Raw genomic sequence first — 17,940 nt, forward strand, 5'->3', positions numbered from 1 at the left:
ATATATATATATATATATATATAAAAAGAAGAAAAAAAAATCCCTAAATCCAGTTAGGAAAAGATGTATGGGATCAGAGGGCCATGTGTTTCTCTGGGGACTGCTTGTGGGCGAGATAAAGGAAGAGGATGCTGGACAAGGCGCTGACTAAGAAGATGACGTCAAACCAACGGTGGTAGAAGTTAAACTGCAGCTCTCCAAGAACCTCTGTCACAATTGAACGATATTCCAGCGGCATGCTCATACGCATCAGCAATACGGATGATACGAAATACATCCCCTGGTGGAGAAAGACACAGATGGAGAAAGTTACAGTTATTAGCTGTTGCTTACAGACTGTGCTCTGTGTCATAAGACAAGTATAAAGCATCACACTCACCATAATCTGAGCGAGAACAAGCACGATGACATTGGAGGACTTGTTGCTTGATATTGCATAGAAGAACTAAAAAACCAAGAAGCATTAAATCTTTTATTAAACAGTATCGCTCAAATATCTCACAGATTTATTAGCCCCAAGATTTGTAGCCATTTCAGCATGTATCATGGGATAGTTTTACCTTAGTGAGGGTGATAAGTAAGCCACGAATGGATGTAACAATTATTATTCCCACCAGGATGAAAGAGATGTGTTGGGACCAAAACTTCACCTGAAAAAGAGACAAAAAACAAAAATAAAGCTATGATAAATTAGTACGTACAGAGACTATCAGCATTCATCATTTATTTATTTATTTAAAGTGCACATATTGTGCTTTTTGGATTTTCCCCTTTCCTTTATTGTGATATATATTTTTGTGCACACTATAGGGTTTACAAAGTGAAAAATTGTATTGTATTCTATTGTAGTCCAACCATTCCGTGATGAACCTGCGTCACTTCGTAATACGTGTTATAAAGCTCGCCTAGCTGCTGGCGTGGCACGCCCTCATCTTCTGCTACTGACTGGCTAGTAGTCCTTACCTAGCAACCGCAATATGCGACTTCCAACAAAGATGGAATAGAAGTGAGATGTCTCACTCTGTAGCTAAACCAGAGATCTTAACACACACAGCGTGAAATGAGGAGCTGCAGAATGTGTAGAACAACCAATTTAAACCGTTTAAACCGATTCTGGTATAACTTCTAAATACAATTATGAACCTGAAAATGAGCATAATATGAGCACTCTAAATTTAAACAAAATGTTCTGTGAGTGTGAGCTTTATAATGCAATCAAACATGGAAAAAGATTGAAAGCAATCACGACCAGATTCACTGCAGAGAAAGCAGGCAGAGAGCTGATGATGGGCTGATAACAGCAATTATCTTTACAGGAGGTCATGCAGTGTGACATGTGCTTGTTCTGCAGGTGTGTGTTTGTGTCTTACATCAAACTGGATGCCCAAGTAGTTCACTGTAATTTCAATACCCCTCGTCACTGGATCCGTCTTTCCAACTCGATCAAACACAATGTTTATTGTTGCCTATGATGGACAGAAGATGGATTTTAAAATTCATCTTTGAACTACATTTTGAACAAAACCAAAAAACACAACAAAACGTGATTATGTAACTGGACTGTAACAGTCAATTGTTCATGTTCTCACCATAAAGATTTTCCAAACACAGTAGATGGAAAAGAAGTAGCCGAGGACATTGAAGTATTTCCCCTGGAATGTCTTGGAGTACTCAATTCGCTCCTAAAGATAAGGAAAGGTGGTAAAGAAAGAATTAGCAAATCATTTATTGCATGTAGGCAAAGGGGGTCAATCATGTAATCAAAATGGGTGTATTGTACTTAGATGTCTGTAATAGCAGTCAGTGGCATAGCCTATTTATAGCCTAAAATGACAGTTTAAACAATGTAATAGTGAAAACTATGTTAATAGCCAAAAGTAGACCTGATAGCATGCAAAAGTTCTGTGATGTAATACTGCATTTCATAATACATAGTGGCAATAAACCTGGCTGAAATTGCAGTACAGAAACAGATTTGCATCCTTGTGCGACTAATAAAAGGTTACATTATTATTATTATTATTAATTATGTCACATGTTTAGGCATATGCATGGAAAATGGTGTGTTAGGTCAGAGATTGCAAAGTTTAGGTAGGTTTAGTGTGGTTGAACTAGGGTTGGACAATAAGATGAATATATTGGTTATCGACAATTGGCTGAGTACATAGCTGATTGTTTGTTTTGTTGTTGTTTTGGGGTTTTTTTGGAGGGGAGGACAATTCTTGTTGTTGGGGTGACGGTGGCCAGTGGGAAGATCTTAACATATTGCCCAACCCTAGGTCAAACCAGCAATAATCAATATTATTATTTTGATTATTATTTTATATTGATTGTTATTAATATACAATAATAACATTTATATTACTGATTAATCAAATGATTCTGTATAATGTCAGAGAGCTCCCTCACAGTACCAAAATGGCATTGAATTAAGATTGCTGATTTAAGATTTGTTTAGCTTTGATCCATTGCACCTCCGTCAGAAAAACTAGCTCTTGGGAGAAGCAGAAACAAGCTGTGAACATATCACCACCTTTTAAGTTGATATAGCGAACTTGTTAGTTACTTAGTTACACATCCAGCAGTTACAGAGCAACGTTATCATTTATTTGGAATTGTGGTTGTGTCCATCTGATGAATGTAAGTCCGAAGCTCACTCTATGTTTGGCTCTTTTTTTGGTCTCTACCAACTCCTGAGGGAAATATCAACCAGGAAGTTGGTAACTGTTTGGTAACAGGCTGTGTACGGGGTGGGTTTTGTTTCAGTCTTAACTAGCAGTGAGTTAGTTAGGATATTTATTTTCACCCAAATAACTTTATTCAAGGTAATAGTCTGCATGTTCCTCTGCATTGTTGTTTTTAATTCACTCTGTTTCTCCATAGTTAAGCGGAGCACAGTTTGTCTGTTTGTGTGTGTGTGTGTGTGTGTGTGTGTGTGTGTGTGTGTGTGTGTGTGTGTGTGTGTGTGTGTGTGTGTGTGTGTGTGTGTGTGTGTGTGCGCGTGCGTGCACATGTTACCTTGGTGGCTTGCAGGTCCACAGTCTCAAGAAAGAGTTGCCGACTCAGCTCCTCTAGAGCATCAACCTCCTGCTGGATCAGAGATAGGTCTGGAGGGAAGCAGTCAAGGCTGTAATCTACTACAGATACTGTGGACAATTACTGCATAGCTATCTGGTGACTTTTTGCGACCATACTCAACATAAATGTAAAGGATACTTTCGCTGCCTGATTGTGTAGAGGTAACACTTTTGATCATGCCCCAGAATCCTGTCTGTTTGTTCTGGTCTTCCCCACGCTGGTACATCTGCCTCCGTGTCATGGCAATTCTACAGACAAACAGACAGACACACGACAAATTGTGGTGGCACAAAAATGTATTTTATTCATTTAATAAAAAAAGATAATGATAATACATCCACTTGTTTTACTCACCGTTTCTTCTTGCTGACAATCATGTCCATAGTCTGGAGCAGTCGCCTCTCCAGAGCAAGGATGTCACTGTCTGTTACATTTCTGTAACAGAAGCATCAAAGCATCAAAGCATGTGTTACGGAAACAAGGATGTGATTGGGGATAGTAATGTCTGATGCATAAGCCGACTAAGATTACCAGGCTGTGTGATATGGCTGCTTAAGGTAATGGTTGAGAAAACTACGGGCTGAGCTTACCTGAGAAAATAGGACATGTACGTGTATGGACAGTTGACCGCACCAAACCCAGACAACAGGGCCATGAGGGTGACTCCGATCACACCAACACGACTGATTAGCTGCTCAATGGACAGGATGCCTAAACAAAAGACAACAACAAACTGAAAAAAACACCAACTTCACATTATTAGAAAAAAAATCACAAACAAAGCATGAAAGGTAGCCAGAGAGGAGAAGGATGCACACTAACCATGTTTTGGACTCAGGATGGGAAAGGGGTCTCCCAACTTCCAGAAGAAATACATGAAGGTAAACCACACCATACAAGCAAACAGAAGCTTCTGTCTCTGCACTACAAAGACACAGACACAAACACAGACACACACACAAAAAGAGCTTTCTGTGACATAATGTGGGAAATAACATCTGCCAAACAGCATCATTCATTTTTAGTAACAGTATTGTATTTTCACTACCCAGAGTCAACTTACGCAAGCGGATGTTGCTGACAACAAAGTAACCGATGTAGAAAGGCACCACAAAGATTAGGACCAGCAGTATCACATACAGATTCAGCTTCCAGTGAAAATACCTAGAGCTGCAGCAACATGAGGGTTAAATTCTTCATCTGCAAAATAGCAGCTATAAAACATTTTCACAGGCTACAGAAAATGTACTTACCTGGTACTTAAGGCACCCAGGATCTCAAAGATGATGAGCTCAAACATGGTACATGAAAAAGCAAAAGTGACAGAGAAAACCACCTGGACAATGTACTGTCGCACCTGTCAACAAACACAAAATCAATCAGGACTTCCAGTGTTTGATGAGGCCGACAACTCTATTGAGGATCACTTGGAAATGTACCCATGTGTTTTTCTCATTGGAATCATTATCATGCCTGGGCCAGTAGTCAACACCTCCATCCTAGTGGTCATTGTAAATAAATGATTTGTGATAACACTTTACCTCATAGTCTTTAAACAGCTGCCGCATAAAGAATAACCAGCCAAATCCAAAGAACAGCACCTATGTTGGAATTCAAAAAAATGTTGAATATGTTTTTCTTTAATTCAACAAGCATTCGTTGTATTTTATCAGAATACGAAAAGCAGCAGAAAAGAGTACACTTTAAAATATGTTTATGTACCACACATGATAGTGTTACTGCAATACTCAACAATATTATCACATCTTTCCTTCCTCTTTACCAACTTGCACATCAGCACAACAGTTAGGTCACTCGTCCAAAAGAAATTGACTTAAAAACAACTAATAACAGGTAGCAGTAGCGTTGGCATTGTCTTTAAAAGGGTTGGCATAATTCAACATTGCATTACAAAACAGGAACATTGTAACTATATCTATTCTGCTACCTGAGGGACATTGATCAGAAAAGTAGCAAAATACTAAACACTAAAATTATATTTTGCTAGTTTAGCATTATAGCGAGTACTTATATGCACAATTATCAAACTAAAATTATGCATTTGCAATGGGAATCAGTCAGGTTGGTCCTGTTTTGTTAGCTATCTATTTACATGTAAAGCAAAGTGAGAAAACAATTCATGAATTTACGCATGAAGATGTGTAAAACAATTTTAAAGTTATTCACATTAAAACACACTGTGTTTTGAACTTCGTATTAGGATATGGGGGTAATCAACTGAAAAAATACTAGTTTCTGCTTTCAAGATGTCTCAAACCTCTGAATTAATATTAAAGACATTTCAAAACTTCTACAAGAAGCATACGCAACGTTATTCAAGTTAGGGAGCTAACCTTACGTAACGTTAGATAACATTTAAATACAACGTTAGCTTACATAGGCTGGACATTCTTGCCCAGTGAAAGAAATAACTAGGTGTCGACTTTATAAACTCAACGTTACCTGAGAAGTGAACATGATGACTGAATCCACCAGAAACGACATGATGTGGTTTGGTAAACAGCCTTTAGTCCGCAAAAGAAACTAACCGTACAGGTGTAGCAGGCTCTCGGACAGTTTCAATTCATGTTGGTATGAAAAACAAAATCAGCAGTGAAATGTTCGCTCATTTTAGGAGCATTTCTTGTTCAGCTGTCAAGTTACAGCAACGGGTAGCCCATGTTGGTACGCCAGCAAAATGCGTCCGACGAACACATTTCCGTCGCAAAACCGTGACGCTCCACACAAAAAAAGTGATTTATAGATGTCATTTTTTACATAAGCACATATGTTGAATTGCGTTGTCTGAATGTTTGTAATGTTATCTGTTAATAAAAAAAATGTTTTTGTTAATAACAAAATTGTGGAGCGTAGTTGTTGTATTTAACGTAAGGATTTTTGCTGAATCGTTGAAATTCCTAGCTAGGTGAAAACAACATTGTCTTTAAAAGCTAGAAGAGTTTAAGGTTGTTTTACATGATTGTGTTTGTATTTTTAGTTTTCTGTCTAACCAATACTGCATATAGCCTTAACTACTAGCCACTACAATAAGACATGTCTAACATTTTCAATACATGTATTTTACATGCACTATGCACTACACATGCATGCAATGTTTATTTATTTTCTAAGAATGTATGTTCTTGTCTATGACGGTATTCTTCCACTAGACAACATGGGAGAGTCTGGCGTATACCACTGTAGCCTAGCAGGCTTAATGACTATGTTTTCCAGTTGCATACTTTTTTCAACACATGCCTACTGCAACCTGAGTCAATATGACCTGAAGACATTTAGCCACAAGGAAAACATGTTTAACACAACCACGGCAACTCTAAAGCGTAGAAACCGGAACGGGGAATCAAACATTCTGACCTTCTTAACTTAACACTTTTTAACATGTCATCACTGGGTGCTAGATAAGACTTTTAGACACCACACTACTGCACTAAGGGCAACCTGCACAATTGGTTTATTTACATTTAGCATACATTTTAGCATATTATTTAAGCAGTTGCACATTTTTGTTTTCCCATCCTGTATATATTGAAATATTTGTTCTTTTATTTTATTCATATTATTATTTCATGTATATTGTATTTATGTATATTTTTCCTAGTATTTCATTTATATTTATATTCTGTGCTTTGTGACTGATTTTACTACCGTAACACTGGAATGTCCCATTTTTCTTGGGATCAATAAGCATCTATTTATCTATCTATCTATCTATCTATCTATCTATCTATCTATCTATCTATCTATCTATCTATCTATCTATCTATCTATCTATCTATCTATCTATCTATCTATCTATCTATCTATCTATCTATCTATCTATCTATCTATCTATCTATCTATCTATCTGTCTATGATTCTGACGTCTGCACCTGTCCCACAGCAACACACACAAAGCGACACTAGAGGGCGCTGTGAGCATAGGCCGTGAGCCAGAACTGCGCTGCGGCTCTGCCTGCACTCAGAACTCCACAGCATCCAGTCAACTGAAGTTTGGTGCTGCAGCCAAATGGTGTTTATTGTGCTGCTGGTGCGCAGAAAAGAAAACACGGAGGAGTAAAAGTAGTTTCTCGGTCTGGAGTGATGTTTCAAACGGCTGCTAGGTCATGAGGACGGGCAAGATGTTGCAGGGGTAGAACATATTCAACAGTTGGATTTTGCCGTTTGCATCAGGACAAGTAGAGGTGAGTGTCTCAATCTCCTGAATGTATAATTTGTATGACAAGGGAGAAGAAATTGTGACAACTGTCATTGTTGTCAGATAAATGAGTTATTCTCAATTATCTTGAGCATCTATAGATTATTTTATTAAATAAAAAAGTGTGAAACTTATATAACTGCTGTTTATTTGCTCTGTTCAAATGTTTAAAGAGCTATGATAACTTTGAACCCTACGGACTTATTTCTCAGCTATTTCTCATTCGAAAATCTTTATATTTGGGATGTTATAGCAACTGACTTAAAGTTTAGCATTGCATCCCACTGAATACTTTTCTTGACCTTTTTTATGCAAAAATGTGTTGGACAGCATCTAGTGAACACATGAGTTGAGAGCTCTGTAGGACTAGGGAAAAATGAGGTTTGCTCTACAAAATTCTTCCTGTATCACTGCTGGGTCACTAGTATAAATTATATTCAGTTCAATTTTTATTATAGTATCAAATCATAAGAGTTATCTTGAGACACTTTACAGATAGAGTAGGTCTAAACCCCACTATAATTTACGAAGACCAAACAATTCCAGTAATTCCCAGAAGAGCCAGCATTTGTTCAACAGTGGCAATTATACAAGGGTGTCATTTCATGTTGTGCTGACTTTGATAACTTTCACATCTCAGTATCACTCTTCCTCCTCCCTGTTAAATGAGCAATGAAGAAGATGATGATCCAGGCCTCCTGTAGGAAAGGTCTGCGTGTGTGTTTACTCCTGATGATGGTGGGAAGACTACAGGGTGAGTCTGCCATGCAAAAAGATGACATGGGAAAACTCAAATAAAGAACTCATGTCAAACATAATTTTTTGTTATATTGGTAGATGTTTCAGGCAGGGTAACCGCACCCGAGCGTCTGGAAGCTCCAGTGGAGAAGCCCTTCACTCTGATATGCAGTGTTTCGCGGGAACGAGGGGAGTCTCTGAGGCAGGTGCGCTGGTTGGATGCCCAGAACCAGACCCTGCTGAGCTACCAACCGGGCAACAGAGACAGTGTGAGTGGACAGCAGTATGTGGAGCTCGCCCCTTCCCCGAAAGACACCTCATCTATCACCATCCGCAGGGTGGGCTTCCGTGATGAAGGCTGCTACACCTGCATCTTTGACATGTTTCCCTCTGGTTCAAAGCAGGGACAGACTTGCCTCACTGTTACCTGTGAGTAAGGCCATTATTGAGTGCAGCTTTGATTTTGTGAACACAGATGCAAGAACAGCAATTTGTTACAGTGTAGATAAGATCCAACCCTGAGGACATAGCATCACTTTGGTGGGTATGGTTCAGTAGTGAACCCTCCTTTTCTGTCATCCTCTTACTGTTGACTTTAACGAAGAGAAAAAATGCCCAAAAATTCTTTTAAAAAGATATAGTACATTCATATCTACTTTACAGTCTAATAATAGTATATTAATACCTACTTTACAGTCTAAAAATTTGATTTTTGATGTATTAAGCACAAGTAAGAACACATATTTTTGGGAGATTAGTTGGTTAGTTAGGTGCTTTTATCAAGAGCATTTTAAAAAACAGCTTTGGTTACTGGATCTACAATGCCAAGAGTCAAAGCCATGTAATGTAACAACATAGCAGCCTGTCAGGAGCTAGAAATGCAGTGATGAAGCAAAAACAACAAGATGTGGGTCTCTGACTTCTAGTCAAACCTGACAGGAGAGATTCAGACCAAACATGTGTTCTTAGCCCATGATGAAAGCCAGGATTTGACTCTTCTATTGTGACACAGGTCATAAACGAGGTGGGAAAAGCACCCATGTGAGGCCAAGTTGAGCATTGATCAGTGCCAATGAAAATTACAAGTTGGAAGCTGACGCAAACAGTTTTTCCCACTCTGCTGCTCGTAATTATGTTTTAAACAATATTATGCGAATGTCTTATAATTATTTTGGAAGCCTGCCTTTTGCATTCTCCCTTTAAAATTACACAACACCAATTCTCCAGCAGACTCCAGGGATAGGTACCCCTCCCTCCTCAAAATCCATCTTCTGTGGGAGTTTACAAGGAAAATATGTGAATACAGATGTTGCTAAGCTTTGAACACAAGTTGATCAGCTTGTTGAAGCTCAGCCAGTCTTGGTATTAAAGAGATATGGAGCAATGGGAGAAGCAGGGCTCATTTTTCTAAGCAGAAACAGCTGTTGCAGATTCCAGTGACTAGTTTCTGTTAAGGTGCCTCATTTTTGTGAGGCACCCACATAGGCATTGTTTTTGTTTTTCACCCTTTGTGTCCCTGTTATTTTTTTTATCTTTTCTCCTCATCCATCATTCTTTTTACTCCCAGCACAAGTCACTGTTGAAAGCAACAAGACAGCAGTGAGTGGCAAGAAGGCCTCCTTGATGTGCTCCTACGGTTTACCTGAAAAGGTGCAGCAGATCATATGGAGACACAATTCTGCACAAGGAGAATCTAAAGATGTGGCCTCCTTTGCAAAGCGGAGCGACCCCATGATAGAGCCTCCGTTCCAGGGGAGAGTCTGGCTGAGTGCCTCCCTGTCCCAGAGTGAGCTCACCATCCAGCCTGTTGCCATCCAGGACGAGGGCTGCTACACATGTCTGTACAACACACATCCCGGCGGGCCCAAGACCTCCACGGTTTGCCTCACCATCTATGGTAAACTTCTGTTTCGCAGCCAGTCATTAATGCTGAATATTTTATATGCCATTTTATATTTTATACGGCAGAAAAAAAATGGGTGAGGAAAATTTGAGCTCCACCTGCGAGGAGCAGATTATGTATTATAAAGTGCACAGATTATTTATCAGCGAGTGCTTGGGATGTTATAAACTTTGACATTTCTCTTTACTGTAGCATAATCCAATTATTTGAGATATCTATTGAAATTTGGACCTGTTTGTAACGCTAAATGAAATGTCCAAGCATCAGCAAAGTTAATAGAAGTTTTACTAGATGTCTGTAACAAATTACGCACCACATTTCATGGCCATCAATCAAAAGTATTTTTCTCCAGACAAAAATGTTGGACCAACAGGCTGCCCCACCTTTCCATCCCTAGAGCCATGATGCAAAAATGACAAAACAATATCTGACATTCAAGGCAGATGAATTTTGTCATCCATCTTTTGCTGCTCAGTTTCGCAATTATATCAGGTTTGTGTTCACCTCACTGTCAGAATGTTACTTTTTTAAGAAATATAATTAAGAGTTGTTAAGATGCACATTTTGCAGGGCTGTGGTTGTGCATAAATATGTCCTACAGTATTTTACAAGCTGGAAAGACAGAATCTTGTGGGGAAAATGAAGGAATCTTAACTTGGAATTTGTGTCTGCAGGAAAGCCAGGTACCCCGGGGATTTAGACAGGAATGTTGATCTTTTCTTCCCGATTGGAGCTGATCAAATGATATAGCAAGGCTAAGCTGTCAGCTGATTTCTTAACACGCAAATACAGAGCAGTGTGTCCATGTGAAGAATGGAGCATTTCAAAGAATGATGGAGGCAGGGAGTGAGGTCCTGATGCATGACTGTGTCAGTGTTTGCAGAAAGACAGTCATTCCCTCTGTGCTTTGTCTCTCTCTCTCTCTCTCTCTCTCTCACTCTCTCTCTATCTCTTTACTAATTTTCTCCCGCTCCCTTTCTCTCAGAGCTATCTCAACAAACAGATGTGCTTTTGTTTGAAATTGAACTGTACAACCCAGTAGGTGTTTCTGCAAGTACAGCATGGTTAGCATTAATGTGTTTTTTTTATACTTTGTACTGTTCCATCCTCATTCCACCCCAGATGATGTAATGGCCCCTCCTTAACTCCTACTCTCACACATACTGTCCACATACAGTGATTGCAAGAGCAATTAGAGATAAGTAGTCTTAATGAGTAACCCTGACTTTGCGCTATAATGCAATTACACTGCAAATGTTAAAATCATCATGCCACAAATAAGGCTACCAATAGATTCAGTTTTATATGCAATGAAATGACCACATTAGATGCCAGTGGTGGGCGAATTATACAGATTATTTACATTAAATGGCTGAAATTTATATTTTTATAATACCAACGTATCAAATGACAATATGACAATGTGAAAGGGGGTCAACAATCTGTACCCGAACCTGCAGCTACCCTCGGCTTTATAGAGTTTCGAAATAAGAATTATAGTGAGGAAAAACTGTGGAATTTAATCTTAGATAAGGGCCAAATTTCCCACCAGCTTTGTACTCATCCACAGGCCATTATGGTTTGGATTGTTATGAAGATTGGTTCAACCAGCCCTAAAATCTGATACAATCCAGACCGGTTGTAATTTTTACCACCTAGAACTCTGAGAAGACATTGAAACTATGAGGGCTAAATATCTGTGGCTGAACGTCTTCTTGCCAACACAAATGTTCTCAGTTCCAGTGCATCACATTCCTCCCTCAGCCCCGAGAACAGAGAATTGAAAACAGCCACAGATTTACTTCTGTATCTTAAGCGTGCAGGAGTTCTCATTCCTCACCTGATCCAAGGCTTCAAGGTTTTACCCAGTTATCATCTCAGCAATTTACCCAAAGACGCATTGTAAAATGTACAAATACAAACTACAATCTGTATTTTGGCCAATTTATGGATTAAAATAATAAGTTTCATATCCCAGTTGTCCTTAGTGTTTGATCTTTATGTAATAAAGATTCCAGATTCCAGATTTGTCTGGCTTGTGTATTTTACACGGACCAAAAGAGAACTAAGAAAGAATAGATTAATACCTTGGCACAGTGTATTCCATATGTGTCATGTACTCTACATCTACCACAGCATGAGCTTGTTTGTGTGTAAATGTGTGCCAGTGTGTTGTGATAGTTCTAGTGTTTTCTGTTTGTTTTTCACAGTCCTGCCAAAACCTCAGGTGAGCTACAAGACCACCTCTCCAGGTGTAATCGAAGCCAATTGCACCTCAGTGTCACGCCCCCCGACAGAGATAGTTTGGAACGTTGAGAGGGATAACAGAACCATGGGCCCACCTGTGACAACACAGCTTCCACAGAGCGATGGGACCACTCTGGTCATCAGTACGCTGACTGTCCAATCCGGGCTGCTGAAAGACGTGTCCATCAAATGCTTGGTTCACCACAAAGGGCTTGAGTCACCGATTGCTGTATCCATGAACACTAAAAGTGAGTTGGTATTAGTGAACCTTTGCTTAAATGACATGCATTACCTCAAAACTTTTGACAGCGTTTTGGCATTATTTTCCCCTGGCATTGCTTGAGATATTTGAGAAAAAAGAAGCCTACTAGCAGAGAGTACTAAATTTAGTGAAATTGTTGGAGACTATAAAGGGCATTAACAGAGTGCCAAGGATGCACATGCAAAGCATTTCTTTTTAAAGGTGCTGGATAAAGAAAACACAATCAGAGAAAAGATCTAGTATCTCTCAGTACATTTAATTTCACAGGAGCAATGTTTCAATCCGAGATCCACATCAGGCATTGTCAACAAACATCACAAGTGACAGCACAGGGAATCTTTTACTGAACCTTTAGTTTTGCAGTGTTTTTTTTTTTTACTTTGGCCCCTTCCATAGAGATAATCTATCTGAGATTAAATTGACTCTTAATTCAATTCAATTTTATATATAGAATCAAGTCATAACAAGAGTTATGTCAAGACACTTTACAGATAGAGTAGGTCTAGAACACACTCTACAATTTACAAGGCCCCAACAATTCTAGTAATTCCCCCAAGAGCAAGCATTTAGTGCAGTGGTTAGGAAAAAGTTTCCTTTAAGGGATCAACCTTGGACAGACCCAACTTTTCTCTGGTGCATTAGTTTTAATGCACCAAGTGTTTGATAGTAGGTAAATGTGCTTATAAGTATGTGTGATTGTTATGTCTTTAGATAACCTTGGCTTCATGGGTCAGGAGTACACACATTGTAGTAATCAGACAGTGAAACTATATATTAATCTCAAATCTAATCAGTAATGGTTCATAAAAAGGAAATCAGTGTCTGGTTTCTGCAAGGCTAGGTTTTACAGACTGTACAGTATATTTTGTTTGACAGATAATAAAACTGCTCATATGTTTTCTGCCTTTCTCCCTCCTAGTTGGGACGGCTCTCACCATCCTGATCTCAGTCACTACCGTGGCTGCCCTGTTGGTCATGTCCCTCTGCTTCTGCCTTTGGAAGTGTTTCTTGCGCAAAGAAGGTGAGATGATGTTGTCAATGTCAAGGTGTATATTAGGAATGAATGGAAAGCAAATTTTCTTTCCAAGTCATACTCCTAAACACCTTATGCGTACACTCTTTGAGTTTTGTTTTGAGAGACTTTAAGAACAGGGGTAATGTGGCCTTAGGGTTCTCCACCTATGGTGGGCTTTGGTAAAGTGCCCGGATGTCTACAGAAACTACGAAAAAGGACAGTGGCTCTACGGAATGTGCTAATGGACTAGCCTCTGTTCCACTATCTTACGTAACTCAGTGTATTCTGCGTTTCTTTCATCTGTCTTTCTGAAACAATGAAGCATGTTCATGGGGTTTACGTTGCATATTCTGAGACAAATTGCCATACAGCAGTTGCTATAAGAAATTTAAATCTTCTCCTGGCAGGCCTCCGCTTTAAGAGCGTGCCGCTGGGCGGGCATTCTTAATTGGTTTTGTCACTAATTGATGAATTTGAGACACAAAGGCGTTCCAGGCAGTTAAGGATAAGGCCTTGCTGTGGGTGTGAAAGCTCCCTTTGGCATGAAATCTGTTTAATTGTTTTTACTTTAAAGACCTATTTCATACACAAAACATTATATAACACACCAAAGTCTGGGGGAAAGCCCAACAAGCATAAGAGGGCATCTTAACAAAGATAAATATCTACTTCCTCTCTCATGGACCTCTTCTGTCATGCCATCATGTTCAGCCCACAAACACAGAGAGCTTATGGGAAATGGTGTTTGTTAAAGCCTGCTAAAAACATTGATATTGAATATTAATAGTTAGTTTTAAAAAGTAGCGCCCTTATCTTAACGAATGAAGTGAGTGAAGTAGCAGACTGTTGAGAGAGACTATATTTTTAGCACATATGATAAATGTCAATGGGATTTTGATGGAGTTTTTCTGGAACAGAGCCCTGGTTTACTTCAGATTTTTTAAAGGAGATGTCTGGAAACAGACAGTAATATTCGCATAAACTAAACTTTACTGCTGCACTGATCAATAATTATATATTGTATATTAGCAGTGGATCTGCAGTTCCCCTCAGCTCTCTACGGAGCCCTATAGTCTCCTTTAACTAGAACAGGCAGCTGTTAACAACATTACCAATAAATCGACTGTATCTGCCCAGCGCTAAAAATCACAGCATGAAAAAATTATCAACTAGCTGGTGAAAATAATGCAGCATTTAAGATACAGTCTTTCTCTGTGGTCGTTCAAGCCAACCGGAGAAACGTGAGAACGTGACAGCCTTTTTTCTACCTGCACTCCATCTGCACTTTATCCGCACGTCCACTCAAAGTTTTAACTACAAACTTTAAACTACAAAATAACTTACAAAATGAGGAAATACCTGCATATCAGCCGAAGCAGAGCTCAAACTGTTGCCTTAATAGACAGGACAACTGAGACAGGATCTGGAGTGATGAGGCCTGGTGCACACCTAATCTTTATCAGCACATTTGGGTTGGATACCCTACTGTCATTTTTACGCCTTTAAAATGCAAATGTTAGTTGTTAGTCTAAAATAATAAAAAATACATAAAGTCATCACTGTCCAGTAACATTTCACTCTTTGTGTGGCTTTCCTTGTTTTTTTGGACTAACAGCAGATTTTACAAACCAAAAAATAAGTGACACAACGCATGTCTGTGGACCCTAGACTATTTCCATTCACTCACAGAAAAACTATAACTATAACTATATAACTGTGTGATCCAGACCTCTTTACTCCAGATCATGTATTGTGCAAGCTCAGACAATGTAACTATCTCAGTATACAGTGTTTTTTTATAATCCTACACCTGAGACATAATATTTGGCCAAACCAGTATGAATCTAGCTACGTGTAGCTGCAATGTCTCTGAATACAGGGCGGTCAAACAGTTTCAGGTTTGGAGGGAAATGGTTTGATGATGTCATTACTAGCCTTTGCGTGCTTTCATAGCTGCACCAATTCAAATTTGAATTTCCATTAATGGAAAATGTAAATGTGAGAAAACCTAAAACTTGTAAAATGCATTCTTCCATTTTGTTCCATACTTCTCCTGCTCTCTCCGTGCATTTCTTTTCAGCTGATTAATATGTCAGATGAGACCAGAGGCTAAAAAGAAAAGGCAGTGCTTCTCAGAGCCGACCTTGCAGAATTGTTGCCCTGCGTCATCATCGTCATCATCATCCTCATCTTGGTAAGAAGGGAAGATGTTCTTGTACACCTCTATACAGTGGAATGTCAAATACAATCCTATTGATAGACGCCAACAGCGCCACGACATTCAGCTCTGCTCTTCTTCCTCTGCATCTGACTTTTATTTGATCTCCAGGCTGTCTTCACATGGAGTCAGTAAGGAAATGTTGAGCAGTCCATGTTTTTCTTTTTCTAGCTCTGTAATTGATTGAGGCGCACATTTTCTGCACCACATTCCAGAGTCACTGTATGAGAACTTAAAGTAAAGTGGTTTTGCTGTTACAACATGTGGCATGTCCTCAAAATACTTTTCTGTTTGTCTTTTACCTGGTCCTTAAAGGATACGTCTGGTGATATCATATGGTTCTTATTCAACAAATCCTATGAAAAGAGTAAAACCAACAAAGAATTGATTCAACTAACAAATGTGTAGACAAAGTCTGATATTGCATACCCCTGCAGTATTGTCTAAAATCTATTAAAGCACATTTATGAGTCACATTATGCACCAGTCACCTGAACATGGGCACTTTCTAAGGATTCACATTCTATTGTTTCCCAACCAAACCAACTAGAAGGACTAACTAATTGATATAATTGGTATTTACATTAGAATTTAACACCAAAAAAATTGGAAAATACAGAATCAACCTTATCCTTTAAATAACATAGCTAATTGAAACTATAAACTCATCATTACAGTTAGTTGTTCTTGCACCTCAGCCAAATCCCTCCATTACTTCCTTTTATTGTTAAAGCTGGGAGGGTCTTCATTTGTTCAACTAGGGCTACATACTTATGTCTTGTTTGTGTAATATCTATTGCAAACGTTTTTTTGTTTCAAAACCTTTGTATGTGTGTGTGTGTGTGTGTGTGTGTGTGCGTGCGTGCCTGCGTACGTGCGTGTGTGTGTGCGTTCCTGTATGCGTGCATGCGTGTGCTCGCACATTTGTTAGATGTTAAATTCTTTGGAATTCAGCTTGAATCAATTCCCTGAGGAAGCAACTCTGAAACCTTCGTGGTTCCCCTGAAAATATGCATGTATTGCTGCCCGCCTACATTGTAGGGTCCGGAGAGTTTACATGTGTGAAGATGTCAGTGTACAGGTTGGGCTGTGGAGAGTTGGCTAAGGGGTTTGATAGTGGATAAAAGACCAGAAGACCCACACTGTGTCCTTTAAAAAAAACTAAAACCGCGTCTGGTCATTTGTACATTGCTGTGGATCAAAGTGGCACATCAATTCCTAAAATATAATGTTGGGAGGCTTTTTGGATATCATGTTTGCATGTGTTCAGGCAGACTTAAAAATGTAAGCTTTATGCTGAAGTAGTCTTGTGTATCAAAGCATAGGATATGATACAGCTTCCATCGGGTACATCACATTCCTCACTATTAATAAGAGTTAAGGCAGTATTCCTCTGTCTGTATAGTTTCACAATATCCATGTGTCGCTAAATATGAGCTCAAAGCTTGCTTTAGAATAATTCTAAATTGTGGTTTAAGAATATTTGCTATAAATAATTATTATAATGTAGCATAGTATCCATTCCCGTACAGAGTTACTACAGTCCAACAATGTGAAGTTGATGGAATGAATGCAACAAATAGAATAATAAAAATATTTAAAAATGATACATTTCTGAATCTTTCATTATGCACAATCTTGCATTGCCACTCTTTCAACATTTTCAGCTCAGCTTTGTACCTCTCAGAAAAACATGACATTCCTTTCTGATGTGCCAGACCTTGCTGCCAGATGCTCATTTTTGGGGGGCTTTTTCATCCCAAGCCAGACGGATTATGGTGGACCTCATACATCAAAACACACACGCACACACACACATGTTGTGCACACACGTTCACTCACAGCGCGTGCAGCACTTGCCAGTTCTGTTCTGATGTATTCATAAGCTCTGGAATAACATACAGTATTTATTAGTTCTGTTCCATGTATGTTTTTGTTTTTTATACACACACAGAATGTAAAAACTCATAAACTCAATCAGCTATCAATATCATTTACTAGGTGGACTGAGGCCACACACTTTATTAAATCTTAAACCTGTTTGTATGTGTTACGCCATATTTCCTCTAAAAAAGTATGCGTGTCTCATTTTTTACAACCAGATGAGTGTATGTATGAGGATAAGATTGTGAGCACAAATGTCAAGCTGTAGTGAGGTGTTGAGATGTGCTTGTGTTGAGACTTAGTCGCTTTACTTGGTTATTTAAAAACTAAAGTTGTTAAATACAAATTCCCCGTCACTAAATGGACAATGCTCAAAGTG

General features: G+C 38.9%; 2 protein-coding genes across 4 annotated transcripts; one reads left to right on the plus strand and one right to left on the minus strand.

Moving 5' to 3' along the window:
• Nucleotides 1–10: 10 nt before the first annotated feature.
• si:ch73-390b10.2 (Golgi pH regulator) lies at nt 11–5,806 on the minus strand. Its single transcript, XM_034886122.1, has 14 exons — nt 5,542–5,806; nt 4,620–4,679; nt 4,332–4,435; nt 4,142–4,248; nt 3,901–4,002; nt 3,669–3,789; nt 3,433–3,513; nt 3,217–3,326; nt 3,019–3,107; nt 1,590–1,682; nt 1,371–1,466; nt 561–650; nt 380–445; nt 11–280 (listed from the first exon to the last, which is right to left on the minus strand). Exons 1-14 carry the CDS (start codon nt 5,581–5,583, stop codon nt 74–76), a joined length of 1,368 nt encoding a protein of 455 aa, XP_034742013.1. The 5' UTR covers nt 5,584–5,806; the 3' UTR covers nt 11–73.
• Nucleotides 5,807–7,031: 1,225 nt separating this feature from the next.
• On the plus strand, nt 7,032–16,829 carry zgc:113337 (uncharacterized protein LOC503741 homolog). 3 transcript variants are annotated; one of them, XM_034885645.1, is made up of 7 exons: nt 7,032–7,280; nt 7,935–8,048; nt 8,132–8,461; nt 9,600–9,929; nt 12,146–12,430; nt 13,364–13,465; nt 15,540–16,829. In XM_034885645.1, the coding sequence occupies exons 2-7, from the start codon at nt 7,967–7,969 to the stop codon at nt 15,545–15,547; spliced, it is 1,137 nt and encodes a 378-aa protein (XP_034741536.1). In that variant the 5' UTR covers nt 7,032–7,280; nt 7,935–7,966; the 3' UTR covers nt 15,548–16,829. The 3 variants fall into 3 exon arrangements, with proteins under 3 accessions (XP_034741536.1, XP_034741537.1, XP_034741539.1); XM_034885646.1 differs by having other exon boundaries at nt 7,059–7,280; nt 7,973–8,048; XM_034885648.1 differs by having other exon boundaries at nt 7,059–7,280; nt 7,976–8,048.
• The last annotated feature ends 1,111 nt before the right edge of the window (nt 16,830–17,940 follow it).

The sequence above is a fragment of the Etheostoma cragini genome, chromosome 11 (genome assembly GCF_013103735.1).
Source record: "Etheostoma cragini isolate CJK2018 chromosome 11, CSU_Ecrag_1.0, whole genome shotgun sequence".
Taxonomy (NCBI): domain Eukaryota; kingdom Metazoa; phylum Chordata; class Actinopteri; order Perciformes; family Percidae; genus Etheostoma; species Etheostoma cragini.